The sequence below is a fragment of the Cryptomeria japonica genome, chromosome 6 (genome assembly GCF_030272615.1).
Source record: "Cryptomeria japonica chromosome 6, Sugi_1.0, whole genome shotgun sequence".
Classification (NCBI taxonomy): Eukaryota; Viridiplantae; Streptophyta; class Pinopsida; order Cupressales; family Cupressaceae; genus Cryptomeria; species Cryptomeria japonica.
In genome coordinates, this window is record NC_081410.1 from 526,662,769 (window position 1) to 526,677,162 (window position 14,394).

At 33.0% G+C, this 14,394-nt stretch overlaps 1 protein-coding gene across 3 annotated transcripts in view; it reads left to right on the top strand.

Annotated features, from left to right (window-relative positions):
- Positions 1–1,142: 1,142 nt before the first annotated feature.
- Positions 1,143–14,394, top strand: part of LOC131067977 (heat shock 70 kDa protein 14) — a 132,310-nt gene continuing 119,058 nt past the window's right edge. For 2 of the 3 annotated variants that reach the window (XM_058003159.2, XM_058003160.2), the window contains exons 1-2: positions 1,146–2,660; positions 12,774–13,010. In XM_058003159.2, the coding sequence (XP_057859142.1) occupies positions 1,476–2,660; positions 12,774–13,010 (1,422 nt within the window). In that variant the 5' untranslated portion in view covers positions 1,146–1,475. Of the gene's footprint in view, positions 2,661–12,773; positions 13,011–14,394 lie in introns of all 3 variants that reach the window. The other variant, XM_058003161.2, reaches the window with a different exon arrangement.

Genomic DNA, 14,394 nt, shown 5'->3' on the forward strand with positions numbered 1-14,394 from the left:
AGTTTTGCCACATATTTATACTATATATCATAAATAAGTAATTCACATGTAAATTAAAAAATACCCAAATGTTGGTCAAAATGGACCAATATTTGAACATAAGAGAACCTATAAATGTTATACAAAATAGGCATAAATACATTTATTAACAAGTGAAATAATTAATTTTTGGTTTCAAATAAAATATTTAACCTATCCACTATAAGTGCGTCATTTATAAAATAAGATGCTCATTTAAACAAGTACTCTTATCACAGTGAAAAATATTATTCTTATGGGTACAACTATTGGGGTAGCAATGTATATGCATTGGAGTATTTAATATTAATAATTTGTCTATGTTAAATGTAAATGATGAACACAATAAATAGGTTGTTTTTTTTCCATGAAATGTGAGAGATTGTCCAAAAATTTTAGTGTTCAACAATTGGTCCCTTTGTGTTCAATATAAGTTGTATTTTATATAATAATATATTGTTTTTATAACAAATAATTTTTTTTGTTCAACTATTTATCATTTTGTGTTGAATATAAAAGTTAGAGATAACACAAATTTATGATTATTAATAGGTATTTGGTCCATTTAAGTTGCATATAAGTTATATTTTATATAAAAATACCATATTATACTAATTACAAATGATATTTTTTAATTCAACTATAGATTTTTATATTAAGATTTGGTCAAATCTTGGAAAAGTCATTTTGAACAAAAGTCTTACGATATTCCATATGATGGCTACATGTTGATGAAGTTAGCTCTCACACACCTCATCCTTTTTTACATTCCATGTGATGGCCACAAGTTGACAAAGTTAGCCCTTAAGAACCTCATCCATGTGATGGCTACATGTTGACGAAGTTAGCCCTTACAAACCTCATCCTTTCTTACATTCCATGTGATGGCTACATGTTGACAAAGTTAGCCCTCCCGAACCTCATACTTATTGAAATTCTTTGAACAATTCAAATTACATATTATACTATTTACAAATGATATTTTTTAATTCAAGTACAAATTTTTATATTAAGTTTTGGTCAAATCTTTAAAAAATCATTTTTAAGAATTATCTTACATATTTCATGTGACTACTACATGTTGACCAAGTTAGCCCTCACAAAACTTCATCCTTTCTTACATTCTATGTGACATGTTGAACTTCCTACATGTTGAAAAAGGTAGCCTTAGAAATCTCATCCATGTAACGTTGACCAAGTCAGCCCTCATCCTTTGATTCGTGCTCTGAATCACCCCATCCTTTTGTGCTGAAATTCTGCAAACAATTCAAATTCCTTGCATCGACAAACGGAAGGGCTGGTTGTGTTCGCGGCGAATTGTGGGCAAATTCCGGAAAATATTCCAGTTCCTAAGGATTTTGAACCGAAATTGTGAGGTTACTGTGTTTTCCGGTTAAAACTGCCTCAATTTTGTCTGAATTCAGTTATCAGTAAGCCTGTTGTGAGTGTGATTGAAAATGAGCATCATTGGACTGGACATTGGCAACGAAAACTGCGTTGTAGCGGTGGCAAAGCAGTGTGGTATTGACGTGGTTTTAAATGATGAAGCGAAGCGAGAAACCCCCGCAATGGTCTGTTTCGGCGAAAAACAGCGGTTTCTTGGTACAGCAGCAGTGGCCTCGGCTACTATGAATCCCAAATCCACCATATCACAGATCAAACGACTCCTTGGAAGGAAGTTTTCTGATCCGGAGGTACAGAAGGACCTCCGCCTCTTTCCTTTTGAGGCTTCAGAGTCTCCCTTGGATGGCTGTGTTCTAATACATGTCAATTACATGTCAGAAAACAATAAATTCAGCCTGACACAAATCCTCGGTATGATTCTGTCAAACCTGAAGCAAATTGCCATGAAGAGCTTGGAAACCACGGCTGTTTCCCACTGTGTGATTGGAATACCGGCCTATTTTACAGATTTGCAGCGGCGAGCGTATTTAGACGCGGCTACCATAGCTAACCTTAAGCCTATTCGTCTAATGCATGAGTCTGCGGCTATTGCTCTTGATTATGGTATTTATAAAACAGATTTGCCTGAAATCGAGCAAATAATCGTTGTATTTGTGGATGTAGGGCACTCTGACACGCAAGTAAGCGTTGCAGCCTTTAAAAAGGGCCAAGTAAAGATGCTCAGCCATGCCTTTGACAGATCCTTAGGCGGCAGGGATTTTGACGAGGTTCTTTTCAATCATTTTGCCCAGAAATTTAAAGAAGAGTACAAGATTGACATTCTTACAAATCATCGCGCGAGCTTGAGGCTTCGTGCTGCTTGTGAGAAGCTGAAGAGGGTTCTCAGTGCAAACGCAGAGGCGTCTCTTAATATCGAGTGTTTAATGGAGAAGGATGTGCGAGGGTTTATCAAAAGGGAGGAGTTTGAGACGCTTTCGTTTGATTTGTTGGAGAGGATCAAGGTGCCCTGCAAGAAAGCTTTGGAGGACGCTCAGTTGAGCTCGCATAAGATATATGCAGTGGAGGTTGTGGGATCCGGTTCAAGAATTCCTGCAATTATGAGGGTTTTGAGTGAGTTTTTCAAGAAGGCATTGAGTAGAACCCTGAATGCCAGCGAGTGCATTGCCCGAGGTTGCGCTCTTCAGTGTGCTATGCAGGCTGCTATGCTCAGCCGTACCTTTAGGGTTCGGAAATTTGAGGTACGCAGGAAATGAATTGAGATATAATGTCTGAGCAACCCACTTTTAATATCTAACACAGCTTTGTTAAATGTACACGAGTGATTGATAGGCACCATAGCACGTAAATCAGTGTGTTCGGTGATTTTATGTTTATACGCCTGCTTTTATGTTTCTGTGCTTGCTTTAGTAAATGTACAAAAGTGATTGATAGGCACCATAAGACGTAAATCAGTGTGTGCGGTGATTTTGTCTTTTTAACTAGTATTCAAATCTTGTCTATGATTTTATGGTGTAACATATCTTTAAAAAAAAATATTTTATGAAATGGTAGATTTTTTAAAAATATCTTTGTTGTTTATTTTATATATCTATAATTTTGATGAGTGCATATTTTGTTTTATATGATGTTTAATTTAAAAATATTAAATTTATAATTAATATTAATATTTTGACATATTAAATTTAAGATAAAAGATAATATTAACACACTCAAGCCATTTCATTCTATCCTTTGTTGTTATTGTAGATTGTCTTTCGACATTAATTAAGTTGTGAGTTCAGACATTAATTCTAATCCTAATTAAAAAAAAATTGAGTTCATTAATACTATATATATATATATATATATATATATATATATATATATATATATATATATATATATATATATATATCTTATTGAATTTATCAAAAACTTAAAAATGGACTGTTGTTTAACAACAAACTATCATGTCAGAACTTTAGCGAACCGAAAGATGATCCGGACCCACCATAAACCCGCACTTGCATTTGGAGTTAAAGTGCCGCACCTCCAGAACATAAATTTGTGCAACCAAATGCTAGCAAGTCTAAGAGTATTAGCATAGGCACCATAATATTAAGTAGCTATTGAATTTCATCATTTACATAGATCATAATGTGACACCCTAAGAGTATTTTAAAAATCTTTGATTATTGGTTTGAGTTAACCAAAAGTCTAATGAGCTCAACTAATGAGACCAACTTTGTTGATAGACAAGCCCACTATTTTTTCTTTTAATTTGCCAAATTTATATGAGTTATTTGCTTTGTTCCTCAAAGTTTTTCAATCGGAGGATGGAGGGGCGAGGGACTATGTATCAAAAATTGGGATGCAGGGGAATGATGAGGGATGGCAATGTAAATACAATATAGTACTTCAAAAAGTTAATCAATAAAATATTGAAATGTGAAGGAAATTACAATCAAAATATAATATACTATAGTAATTGAAATTTAATATTGTATTTAATAGTGTTCATTGACATCACGTGTAGGTAGCTTCTACTCAGGTGCTTATTAATATTAAAAATTGAGTTGTTTATTGGTGTGAGGGGATTCCCAACCATCTCAATTATATGACTTATTTGCTATGTTCCTCATAGCAACTGGAGGATGCAGGGATGCGGGACTATGTATCAAAAATTGGGATGTAGGGGAATGACGAGGGATGACACACAGGGGCTTCACTGGCAAGGCAATATTATATCACGTGCATTCATATTATCGGGGAAAATAGAGGGATTTTTAATTTGAGCGATGAAAAAATGCAATATTTGGCAAAAATAGGGGGTTTTAATTTAGTCCGTGTATTGGGACGGGGTGACAAAAAAGGAGTTTAAGACAATATTTTTTGAAAATAGAAGGATTCTTTAGTATGCCATGAATGCACGTGCTATAATCTAGGTTCACTAAGTGAAACCCCAGGGATGACACTGCAAATAAAAATAGTACATCAAAAAATAAATCAATAAAATATTAAAATAGGAAGTAAATTACAATCAAAATATAATATACTATAGTAATTGAAATTTAATATTGTATTTAGCATTGTTCATTGACAAAGCTTCGAAGGTACTCAGGTGCTTATTAATATTAATAATTGAGTTGTCTATTGGTGTGAGGGGATTCCCAACCATCCCTGAGATCGTTGAGGGACACCAAGGTTTCCTCTGGTGGATGGTTGGGAGTCCCCACATTATCTCTTGAAAGGGGAAATGTTCTTGGGACATTCCCATCTACGAGCAGTTGGAGGATGGTGGGAGGCATTTCATGGTTGAATTGGAGCCCAAAGATGTCTGCTAGGTCTATGATATGTATTTGAATCATACAACTTTTTGAGCATGAAATAGAACAAATTAAATCAAAATGTTTGTACATTATGAATGGATAAACTTTGATACAGTCCATATATATACATAAAACTAATAGGTAAATATCAAAATCACACAAATCAACAACAACAACAATGGCACGAGTCTTCTAACCATAAACTGGGGAGGATTTTAAGGAAGGAATTTTTTCGTGAGTGTGCAATAGTTGGCAAATTCCATGTCAAGCTAAAAGAAAAAGAAATATTAACTAGCAATTGCATCTTAGTGTTCAATGGGTACGTTGAAAAGACTTGGGAGATTAATTTTAGAAAAAAAAATGGTCTATTTTTTCATACAATTATGTGGTGTACATGAGGGCAGATGGTACATAATTTAGCAAATGATGTTGTCTATGCAACAAAGGTTTGTAAATAGGATCCAAACATAATCGAAATAAAACCTTTGAATTATGATGATAATCAAGCTCCATTAGCAACAAGATCCTGCAATATTTGCAATAAAGAGAGAGAAAATAGGAGAGATAGATGTATAAAAAGGGACAAACAAAGGGGGAAATAATGGGATAGATATAGAGAGGGGATGAGAAAGAGAGATAGGGGATAGAGATGGAGATGTAGAAGTAGCTGAAAGATAGAGAAAGAGAGAAATAGGGGAGGGGATAGATAAAGATTGAAAGGGTCAATATATAGAGTGAGAGAGAAGGACAAAAGTAGAGAGATGATAAAGGATAATTCAAGAGATATAGAAAGATGGAGTGATATGGAGAGGTAACGAGATAGAGATAGGGGAGAGAGATAGAGAGGAATATATTAAGATAGAGATATAGAAGGAGAGGGAGAGGGAGAGGTAGAGGGGGAGAGAGGGAGTGAGGGAAAAGAAGATATAAATAGAGAGAGTAGAAAATGATAGGGGAAAGGATATAGATGAATATATATTTATGATGGAGAAGAAATGTATTTAGGTGACAATAGTTTGCATAAAATTGTTTTTAATAGTAAGGTGCAATTGTGTTTTAATCTTGGTTGGTGATAATGTCTCATGGAACATGAATATTACAATCACACTATGCATTGACCAATGACAACTAAATGCACTTTGTAGCCATAGATGATTAAGATATCTTCAAGATTCTTGTATGATTAGAAATGCCTATCAATTATAGATCCTAAAACCTTAGATATAATAAATTAAATAAAAATAATCATATAAATTTATTTATTAACAAACATTCATCACTAATAGTGCAAACAAATAAAATTAATTACATGATTGACCCTTCTTTCGTACAACTATCATGTTGAATTTAAAGTCAAAATATGATAATGTTTTCTCTTTTCAAAATGGTTGTGCTTTTTCTTTAAAATGGAAGTAATATTGTATTAAATAAATATTAAAATTTATAAAAAAAACTATAAGAAAAGGTTCAAGTCTTAGACACCAAAAGCACTCGTACTTGATAAAGATTTAATTTTTCTTTGAGCATTTCACACCCCTATTTGCAAGAAATAAAACATTCTCAGATTGTTGATGTTTTGATGAATGAAATTTTGTAACAGGCAATGATTTCAGTGGACAAAGTGAATCCCACTAGAATTTGACTATATTTTTACTCTACAATTTGGTCTATGGGGTTTTAGTTTATGCATTATTGTATTATAGTTTTATTTATATTCATTATTGTACATCATAGTTTTGGATGCAAAGTAGTGTAGTGTAACACAAAGTATGTGTTGTACCAACTTAGTTGTTGGAAGAAGAAATAAATTACTTTGGTCAAACATATAAATCCAATTTAAATTATGTTTGCTCATTCAACAAAGGAATTTTTATAAAAAAACCTTTGGAAGGCACAATATATTTAAGATTTCTCCTTTTTATATGGTATAATTTAAATCATGTTTGGCCAACATTTGAGAATCACTATTATGCTTCAAAATGTATTGAATATGTATGGTCATGTTGCATGTGTGAATAACCTGCATGATATCAAACTCATTTGGTGAAAATTATATTTGGGATATGTTCTACTATGCATTGGATGAGTATGGTACCAATTGTTAAACACATTGATTCCAACTATTATGATTAATTATATCTATTTAGGCTATGCAAGATTTGCATTCATTAGAAATTAATGATATCGAAGAAAATCACAAGCAAGAATAATATTGAAATCATAATGTTCAATAGATGTATTGGTTTTGGGATTGGTAAAAGGAACACATATCTGACATTTTGTTAGCTATGTTGCATTGTAGGATATATTTGTTTGATAAAATAGGTGACATGAATTTGTATGAATATTTCATCGATAAATTTGACTCATCAATAATATCTTCCAATGATGAAGCAAGTGATTCATGGTGGTGATTTTCTATGGATGCCTTCTACTTTGTAAATAATTTGTAATTTTGTTTTTTAATTTTAAATGCCTTAATAGTTTGTTGGATTTATCTTAAAGGTTTTCCAAAAATGTTAAAGGAGATCACCTTCCAAAAGTGTCTCCGCATTCCAATGTGGCTGGGCCTAGGATGTAATGTATTTTAACCCTTTTCAACAAACCAATTTTGCTAATATCTTGCAATCAGGGCATTCCTCTAGAACAATGTGTTTTGAGGTATTCTGCCAAACAGTTCAGTTGCCCACATTTTGCATATCCTATAATCACGACATTCTGTACACAATTCCTGGAGGCTTTCTATCAAACAACTCAGGTGTTTTGTCTATGCTTACATGTCTATAGCCTCTGGCAAAATCCTCTCTTTTATTGTGTGGTAGAAGTCCATATCCCGTTCTAAAGCTCCCATTTTGACACTGGCAGAGATTGTGGCCTCTGGATTAACACATCCCAGTTACGTTAGATTGAAGGTTTCTAAATCCTTATCAAAAAACACATTTTGGGCATATCCTGCAATCGTAAAACGAGATCACATTTCTTTGAGGTGAGGCACCCTGTCAAACATTTCACGTGCCTTATCCATGCTCCACATTTTGTATATATGTCTACCAACGCATTTCCAACAGAAACGATGGACGTCTATACCCTATTCGAAAGCTACCATTTCAGTACAGGCTGCTGCAAATGAAAATGCTGGTGATGGGAACCTGTTTGTGAGAATTGGCGATCTGATGGGTATGAGAAAAGGCTCCAGATTGTGTGTGCTTCGTGGGAAGGAATCATCAAATCCGTAGGGAAGAATAATGAGAAAAACTTTTAATCTGACGCTGATACTAGTACTGTCAGAGACTCGGCAGGCAAGTTGCAAGCAACGACTATTTGAATGTATCGACGGTCAAGATGGCTTGCATTGTCTTGCACCTTCTCTCAAACAGTTTGGATCGTTGATGTCCAAATTTAGCTCAGTGCATTTCATAATAGGAGACGCCTTCGGCGTAAATATATGTATTGCATACTAGTATCTAAAGAATAATATAAAAACATAATGCCACATGAATAACACCGGAGTTCGTCTATTCCTTTTTCCGAAAGTGCGCGCCCAAAGTTGACCAACGTATTTATTGGTTATCTAGGTGCATGCACTTTTTCATGATTTTAATTATCACCACTACAAATGCTGAGTTCCATTCATGTTAATGATTGCTACTGCAAATGCTCATTTCCATTCTATAACGGTGCTGAAAAGCAAAGTCAACTGGAATATTTGGCCCAATCGCGTTTCAGTTGCCCGAGGACCTGCGTGGTGTCGTGTGTCCGGAGGACTATAAGCGCATCCTTGTTCACTTATTGATGTGTCCATATTTTAATGGTGTTCTTGTCCCTGTGCTTTAGTCTTATGAAACTGTCATTAATTGAAACAAGTGTCTAATACATTTTGAACAAGTATAATATCATTAGTTATCTGTGTTACCTTGAACTTGACCTTGCCTGACCTGTAAGTTGTTAACATTAGCGGTAAGATTCAAAATCTGGTTAATGCTTAGCTCTAACTGTATAGAAAACCACACAATTATCATAGAATAGACAAGTTTTGAAATATGCCTCTTTTCGTTCAGAATTTTCTTCATCTATTTGTATTTTTCTCCAAATATTTGTCAGTCTTGAATGTGCATTTGGAATTTTCTCGATATATTTGTTTGCCTTCAATTAGAGCTTTGTCACTTTTTTGGAAGTCTCATTTGTATTGTTCCCGTTTTTTACTTTTATGCTGTATAGAAGTGTTCTTTCTTTGTTTTCCAGAAGAGTTATTTCTTTGTTTTCCAGTTTTGGCAAGTAGGGTGGAGTCTGATTTCGTAATTTGGAGTAATATCAGTAATATTGCTGAAATTTAAGAGCTTTTTTTCTGCTTAATGTATTTATCCAAATCAAACTTAATTTAATTTACTTGAATCATCCGCCTTTTCAAATTTAGCCTAAATCATTAAAGATTAAGTTGTGTTGAAAAGGAAGTTTGCTCTTTGAAAGAAATTAAAACCTGCCAAAGATATATTTTATTTATGTTTTATATACAAAATAAAATATGGTTACCAATATCTATGCTGAAGTCTGGCCTTGAGGAGATGGGTTGAAACAGTCATCCGTAGCTTGTAAAATGTCAGAATTTTATCTTGGAGTGAATTGTTTAGGTACTGAAAATTCAGTATTATCTTGCAGTGAATTGTTTAGCTACTGAAAATTCGATTGCCACTGAATACCCAAGGTTACGGTTAGCGGAAAACAGGTGGAAAATCCTGGCAACCTTTGCTATTTGCTTATATAGTAGGCATAGAAGCAAAAATCTGGGAAAAATTCTGAAAAATCGCGATTTCCAAAAAAATCAGACATCTCAACTATTTTTGTCCAATTTATAGTAAAAAATCGTTGACTTTTGGTCAACAATTTATAACAATTCAAATCTCGATTAATCTGCAAAAGAATTCATTGAAAATCACGATTAATCTGGCAAAACATTCTCTCTTTTTTCCCACGACCCACCAAACCCTGAAACGCACCAAAAAAATGATAAAAGGTGGTCGTGCGATGTCTTCTAGCAATGAAATTGCAATGGATTTGGTTGGATGTTTTCGAGCAGCAAAATTGTGTCTGATTGCACATACAACATAGAAGTTGTCGAAGGCCTAGCAACCAAGTATGTTGAAAAAAGATAATTAAGATTTAATTGTGACTTTATTCACTCTTTTGTAAATGTTATGTAGGTGAGAAAATCTGATTTGAAATCTTATGACACAAGATTCAAATAGATCAATCACTCAACAATGAGTATTTGTAACTTGTAAATCAAATATTTAAAACTACACACATGCATGCTATGAAATCTACTCCATTGCCCTCCTATTTCTCAAGATTTCATGTTAAAAAATTATTGCTTTCTATGAAAGCTATGAAAAAATGGAGATTAAAGATGGTTGCAAAGAAATGTGAAATTGAGAATATGCAAGAAAGCAAGATCAAATTAAAAACAATATGCAAGAGCTTGAATGCAAAAGTCGTGGTCTCAAAATGGGAGAGGAGCTCTGCTTGAATAGGCATCCTCGGGTGAATCTAGATTATGGGATGAATGTGGGATAAAGAATAGGGCTTGAAATTTTTAATCCCACATGCATGAGGTGAATGAAAATGGGTAGAGGAGAAAGCATAAATGAATAGTGTAAATGCTTATGCATATATTTGTGAAAATGAATAAATAATAATATTATTATTAAATATATAGATGATAAATGATAGAATGATAGAATTATTAAATGATAAATGGAATATGAGATAATAATAATATTAATAATGGATAAATGATAATGATGGGTAAAAAATAATATTAATGGATAATATTTGATGAAAAATAATAGATAGAATAATGCATGAAAATGAAGTGGATCCACCCGGGATTAAGATGACAAATTTAATGTGTCTACAACTATAGTGATGTCAATTAAAGTTTTGTATTGATTTGTTTGAATTTCTAGAGTTGTTTCATTTGATGTGTTAAGTCTTTTATCTTTTAAAAAGGTCTACTTTACAATTTAGAGAAACAAAATCAGATTTTATTAATTGCTAATTTCAAATTTGTTAGATTATAGCAAAGTTAGAGTTTGACCATAGCATTTTTTGCTCTCATAATTTGCATCTACATATCGATTCTACTTAACTACTTAATCTTCTTGCTTCAACATTCCCTATCTTCTTACACTCAGTTTCATATTTACTTTTGAAAGAGATGAATCACTGCCTTTCTTTCTTGAAGGTAAGCATTTCCTTTATTTTTCTCTCTTTTTATTTAATTATCTACTCTTTTAGCAACTTACGTCACAATCACCCTACTAGCAAACCACCTACAAAAAGGTATAATGGAAGCATTTGATGATACTATATAGAACCAAAGTGGATAAGATAAATTCTATACAGAGTAAGTAATGGTATTTGGTACTATTTTTAAAAGGGAATGTATCTTTGCTAGGGCTATAATAATTCTTAATTTTAATTTGAAAACTTGTTTTTTTGCATGTACATTTTTGCCTTTTTGTGCTCATAATTGAACAACCAATATCATGTCCACATGTTTCAAAAAGTAGACTTAGTTTTAATAGAGAAGTATGATGACAAAGGGCTCTAAATTACAAAACAGTAACTAAGGATTCAACATAAACAAATATGAAATCAAACAATGGGGTGAAATAGTTAAATCCCAAATCACAAGAGCAATGCAAATAAAATAGTTTTGTGAGGGAAGGATTCCTCAAGAAAACATGGAAGTGCAAAGATGAAAGCTCCCAAGTAGCATCTTCGGTAAGTAGGTTCTTCAAGGTTCTCCATGTATTTAGTTGAATTGCTGCTAGTCTAATTTCTTAAGAAAAGAATTTCAAATTCACATTAGATTCCAATAAGGCTACATAATCAATTTTCCATTGTCATGTTGCCCCATAATCATTTTAACCTTCTCAGACTAGGAATGGAAAAGGAAAACATGGATACCAATTTTAGTTTAAAACTTGTTTAGGGAATTCTTCCACGAAGCCAAAGAGTTAAGGATTAATTTCGATTGCTGTTTGATAAATTTTGATTTCAGTTACTTCACAAACGTAGCTAATAATTGATCTCAGGCTTAGACAACTATTTGGTGATTGCTCTCTTAAAAAGTTAAGTGAACATTTGCCTATGCTTGGTCTTTTTGTACACAATAAAGTTCAAAAGATCAATGCTATGAATATAAACAACAAAAGTCTATTTTCTACAATTCATGAGTTGAACTCTTTGTTTTATTTGCTTTCTATATCTCTATGCTATGGAAATGCCTTTAATTTTTTTAGTAAAACAAGTAGTTTTTTTTGTCTCTTTTTTCATGATTTTTCACATGTTTTTTAAAACCTTATTTTTCCCCATTTTTTCAAAAAATCTTGTACTTTTGATTTGCCCATTTTTTCTCCAGAAGATTTTTGCTGCTATGAAGTAATAGGTTCTGTTTATAGTATATAATATAAGTATTATTATCATAGGGCCCGCATATATATTTTCCAATAAACTTCTCAAGAGTAATTTGGAGCAACTTCAAATTGGGTGACAATATGATTAAAATCTGCTGGTATATATATACACATATATGTACATAAACATGTACATATGTATACATATATATATGTATGTATACATATAGATATATATGTATGTATATATATACATATATACACTACACGTATATACATGTGCATACATATATACATATGTGTGCACATATATATACATACATTCTTCCATTCCTTTATTTTGATTGCTAAAGTTTTTGAACTCTTCAGTATTTTTTTGGGTTCTTTATAATTATTAATTATGAAACAATTAGCAAACAAATTAAAATAAACATCTAGTAATTGCTAGTATTCTTAATCCCTTCACTTTCACCAACGCTGAAGTTTGTGTATAATGGTACAAAGTTGTTGGTTGCATGTACATTTCCCCCCTCTGTGTACTTGCTTGTTTTGGTTTGTCATATTTCTGATGCGTGTAATTGTCAGGTTTTAGTTTGTGTGCTTATCCTATAGCATTTTTATGCAGGTTCAAGACTCTTTTCCTTTCTCCGTTGCTCTATGTTCGAAAAGTCCTGCCTCAGAGACAGATGAAGAGAGTGTGCCAACACCATCGGATCGTTTCTTATTTTCAAAGGGTGATCCAATACCTAGTACAAAAGTGCTAAGTTTGTGCAAGAGTGGACCAACCTTCACGCTAGATGCTGATTATGTTGATACAGGGGATTTACCTCCAGGAACATCTCCAAAGATTACCACCTTCACCGTAAATTTCTCTCTCAATTTTTTTCCCATTTTTGCCATTGCTATGTAAAAATTCTCTTTCGAAATTGGCATGGTGGTTAGTTTATCTCTACATCTGGTTAGCAAGGAATTGTTTTTGAAATTGACAGATAATTATATTATTAAAATAACCACCACGTTTGAGAGCTTTACAATTTAAATTTCATCACAGACATTAATTTGATTCTGCCATCATATTTTCCCATTTTCTAGTGTCTGATCTTGCTCCCAAAATTTTTGTGCTTATGTATGCTCGTTTTACTGGTGCTTTGTTTCTATGTGCACTGAGGAGCAATATAAACATTTTGTTTTTGTATTTTCACTATACGAGAATCGAGATATATGACATTTTTGGACAATAGTGGTCCTTATTTTACATCTGAGTTTTCTATTTGAAGATATATACTGTAGAAGTTTACAAACTGATCCGTGCGGCTTTTGATAATAGTTATTTCTGTTGAACTCTTAAGTTGATAGCACACATTTTGATGTTCACCTAGCATTAAACGTAGACCATGGAGAAATAAAAACAAAGAATGTAGATATTGTATTGGACTGCATTAGGCTTGGCTAAAAATTCCTTAGCAAGAATTGTGAATAATGGTCGGTAATATAACTCGAGTATTCTTATTGACATAATGCGAGGGAATATGACAGATTGTCTCTGACTTAAATGCAATCAATGTTCTTTTTTTCTCTCTTTAACCCTCTTTATCAGAATAATCAAATAACTTAATGGAGGACAATAGGATATGTCATTGATACACATATGCTAGATTATGGAAAGATATACATTCAGACCAGATGTTGTTAGCTGAAGTTTCTCCGAGCTCAGTTCCTTATATTACAAAATTGATTTTAAAACTAATTGTCTATCTTTAAAAAGTTATTCTGTGAATTTTATCATTGTTGATCTTTTTATACACCTACCAAAGTCTTTGAAAAGATTTTGCATAACCTTATATACCAATGGACCTTGGTTAGGTTAGGGTTATTTCCTCAGGAGAAACTTATGAAAAAATTGGCTAGGGTCAATGACTAAAGCCTTCGACGATATCATAGTTTGTGCCTACTGTCGATGATGACAAAGAGAACAAAAGAGATGCCAATCGTCAGACATCTCAAGTTCAAGGTTATTTTGATCTGCAAAGACTGAATTAGCTCAGTTAGAGAGGACTGAATTTTGATTAAGTCCTTGTTGGCACTTAGGAGCAGGTCTTTCAATTAGAGGGTGGCAACTGAGTCTTCCTTTTAAAGCAGCTTAGTGGACCAGTTAAAGTGGTTGCATATTAAAATAAGGGTTGTCTTGATCAGCAAATGAGGTAGTGTTCGGTTAGTAAACTGCCAGATTTGGTGGAGATCGGTTT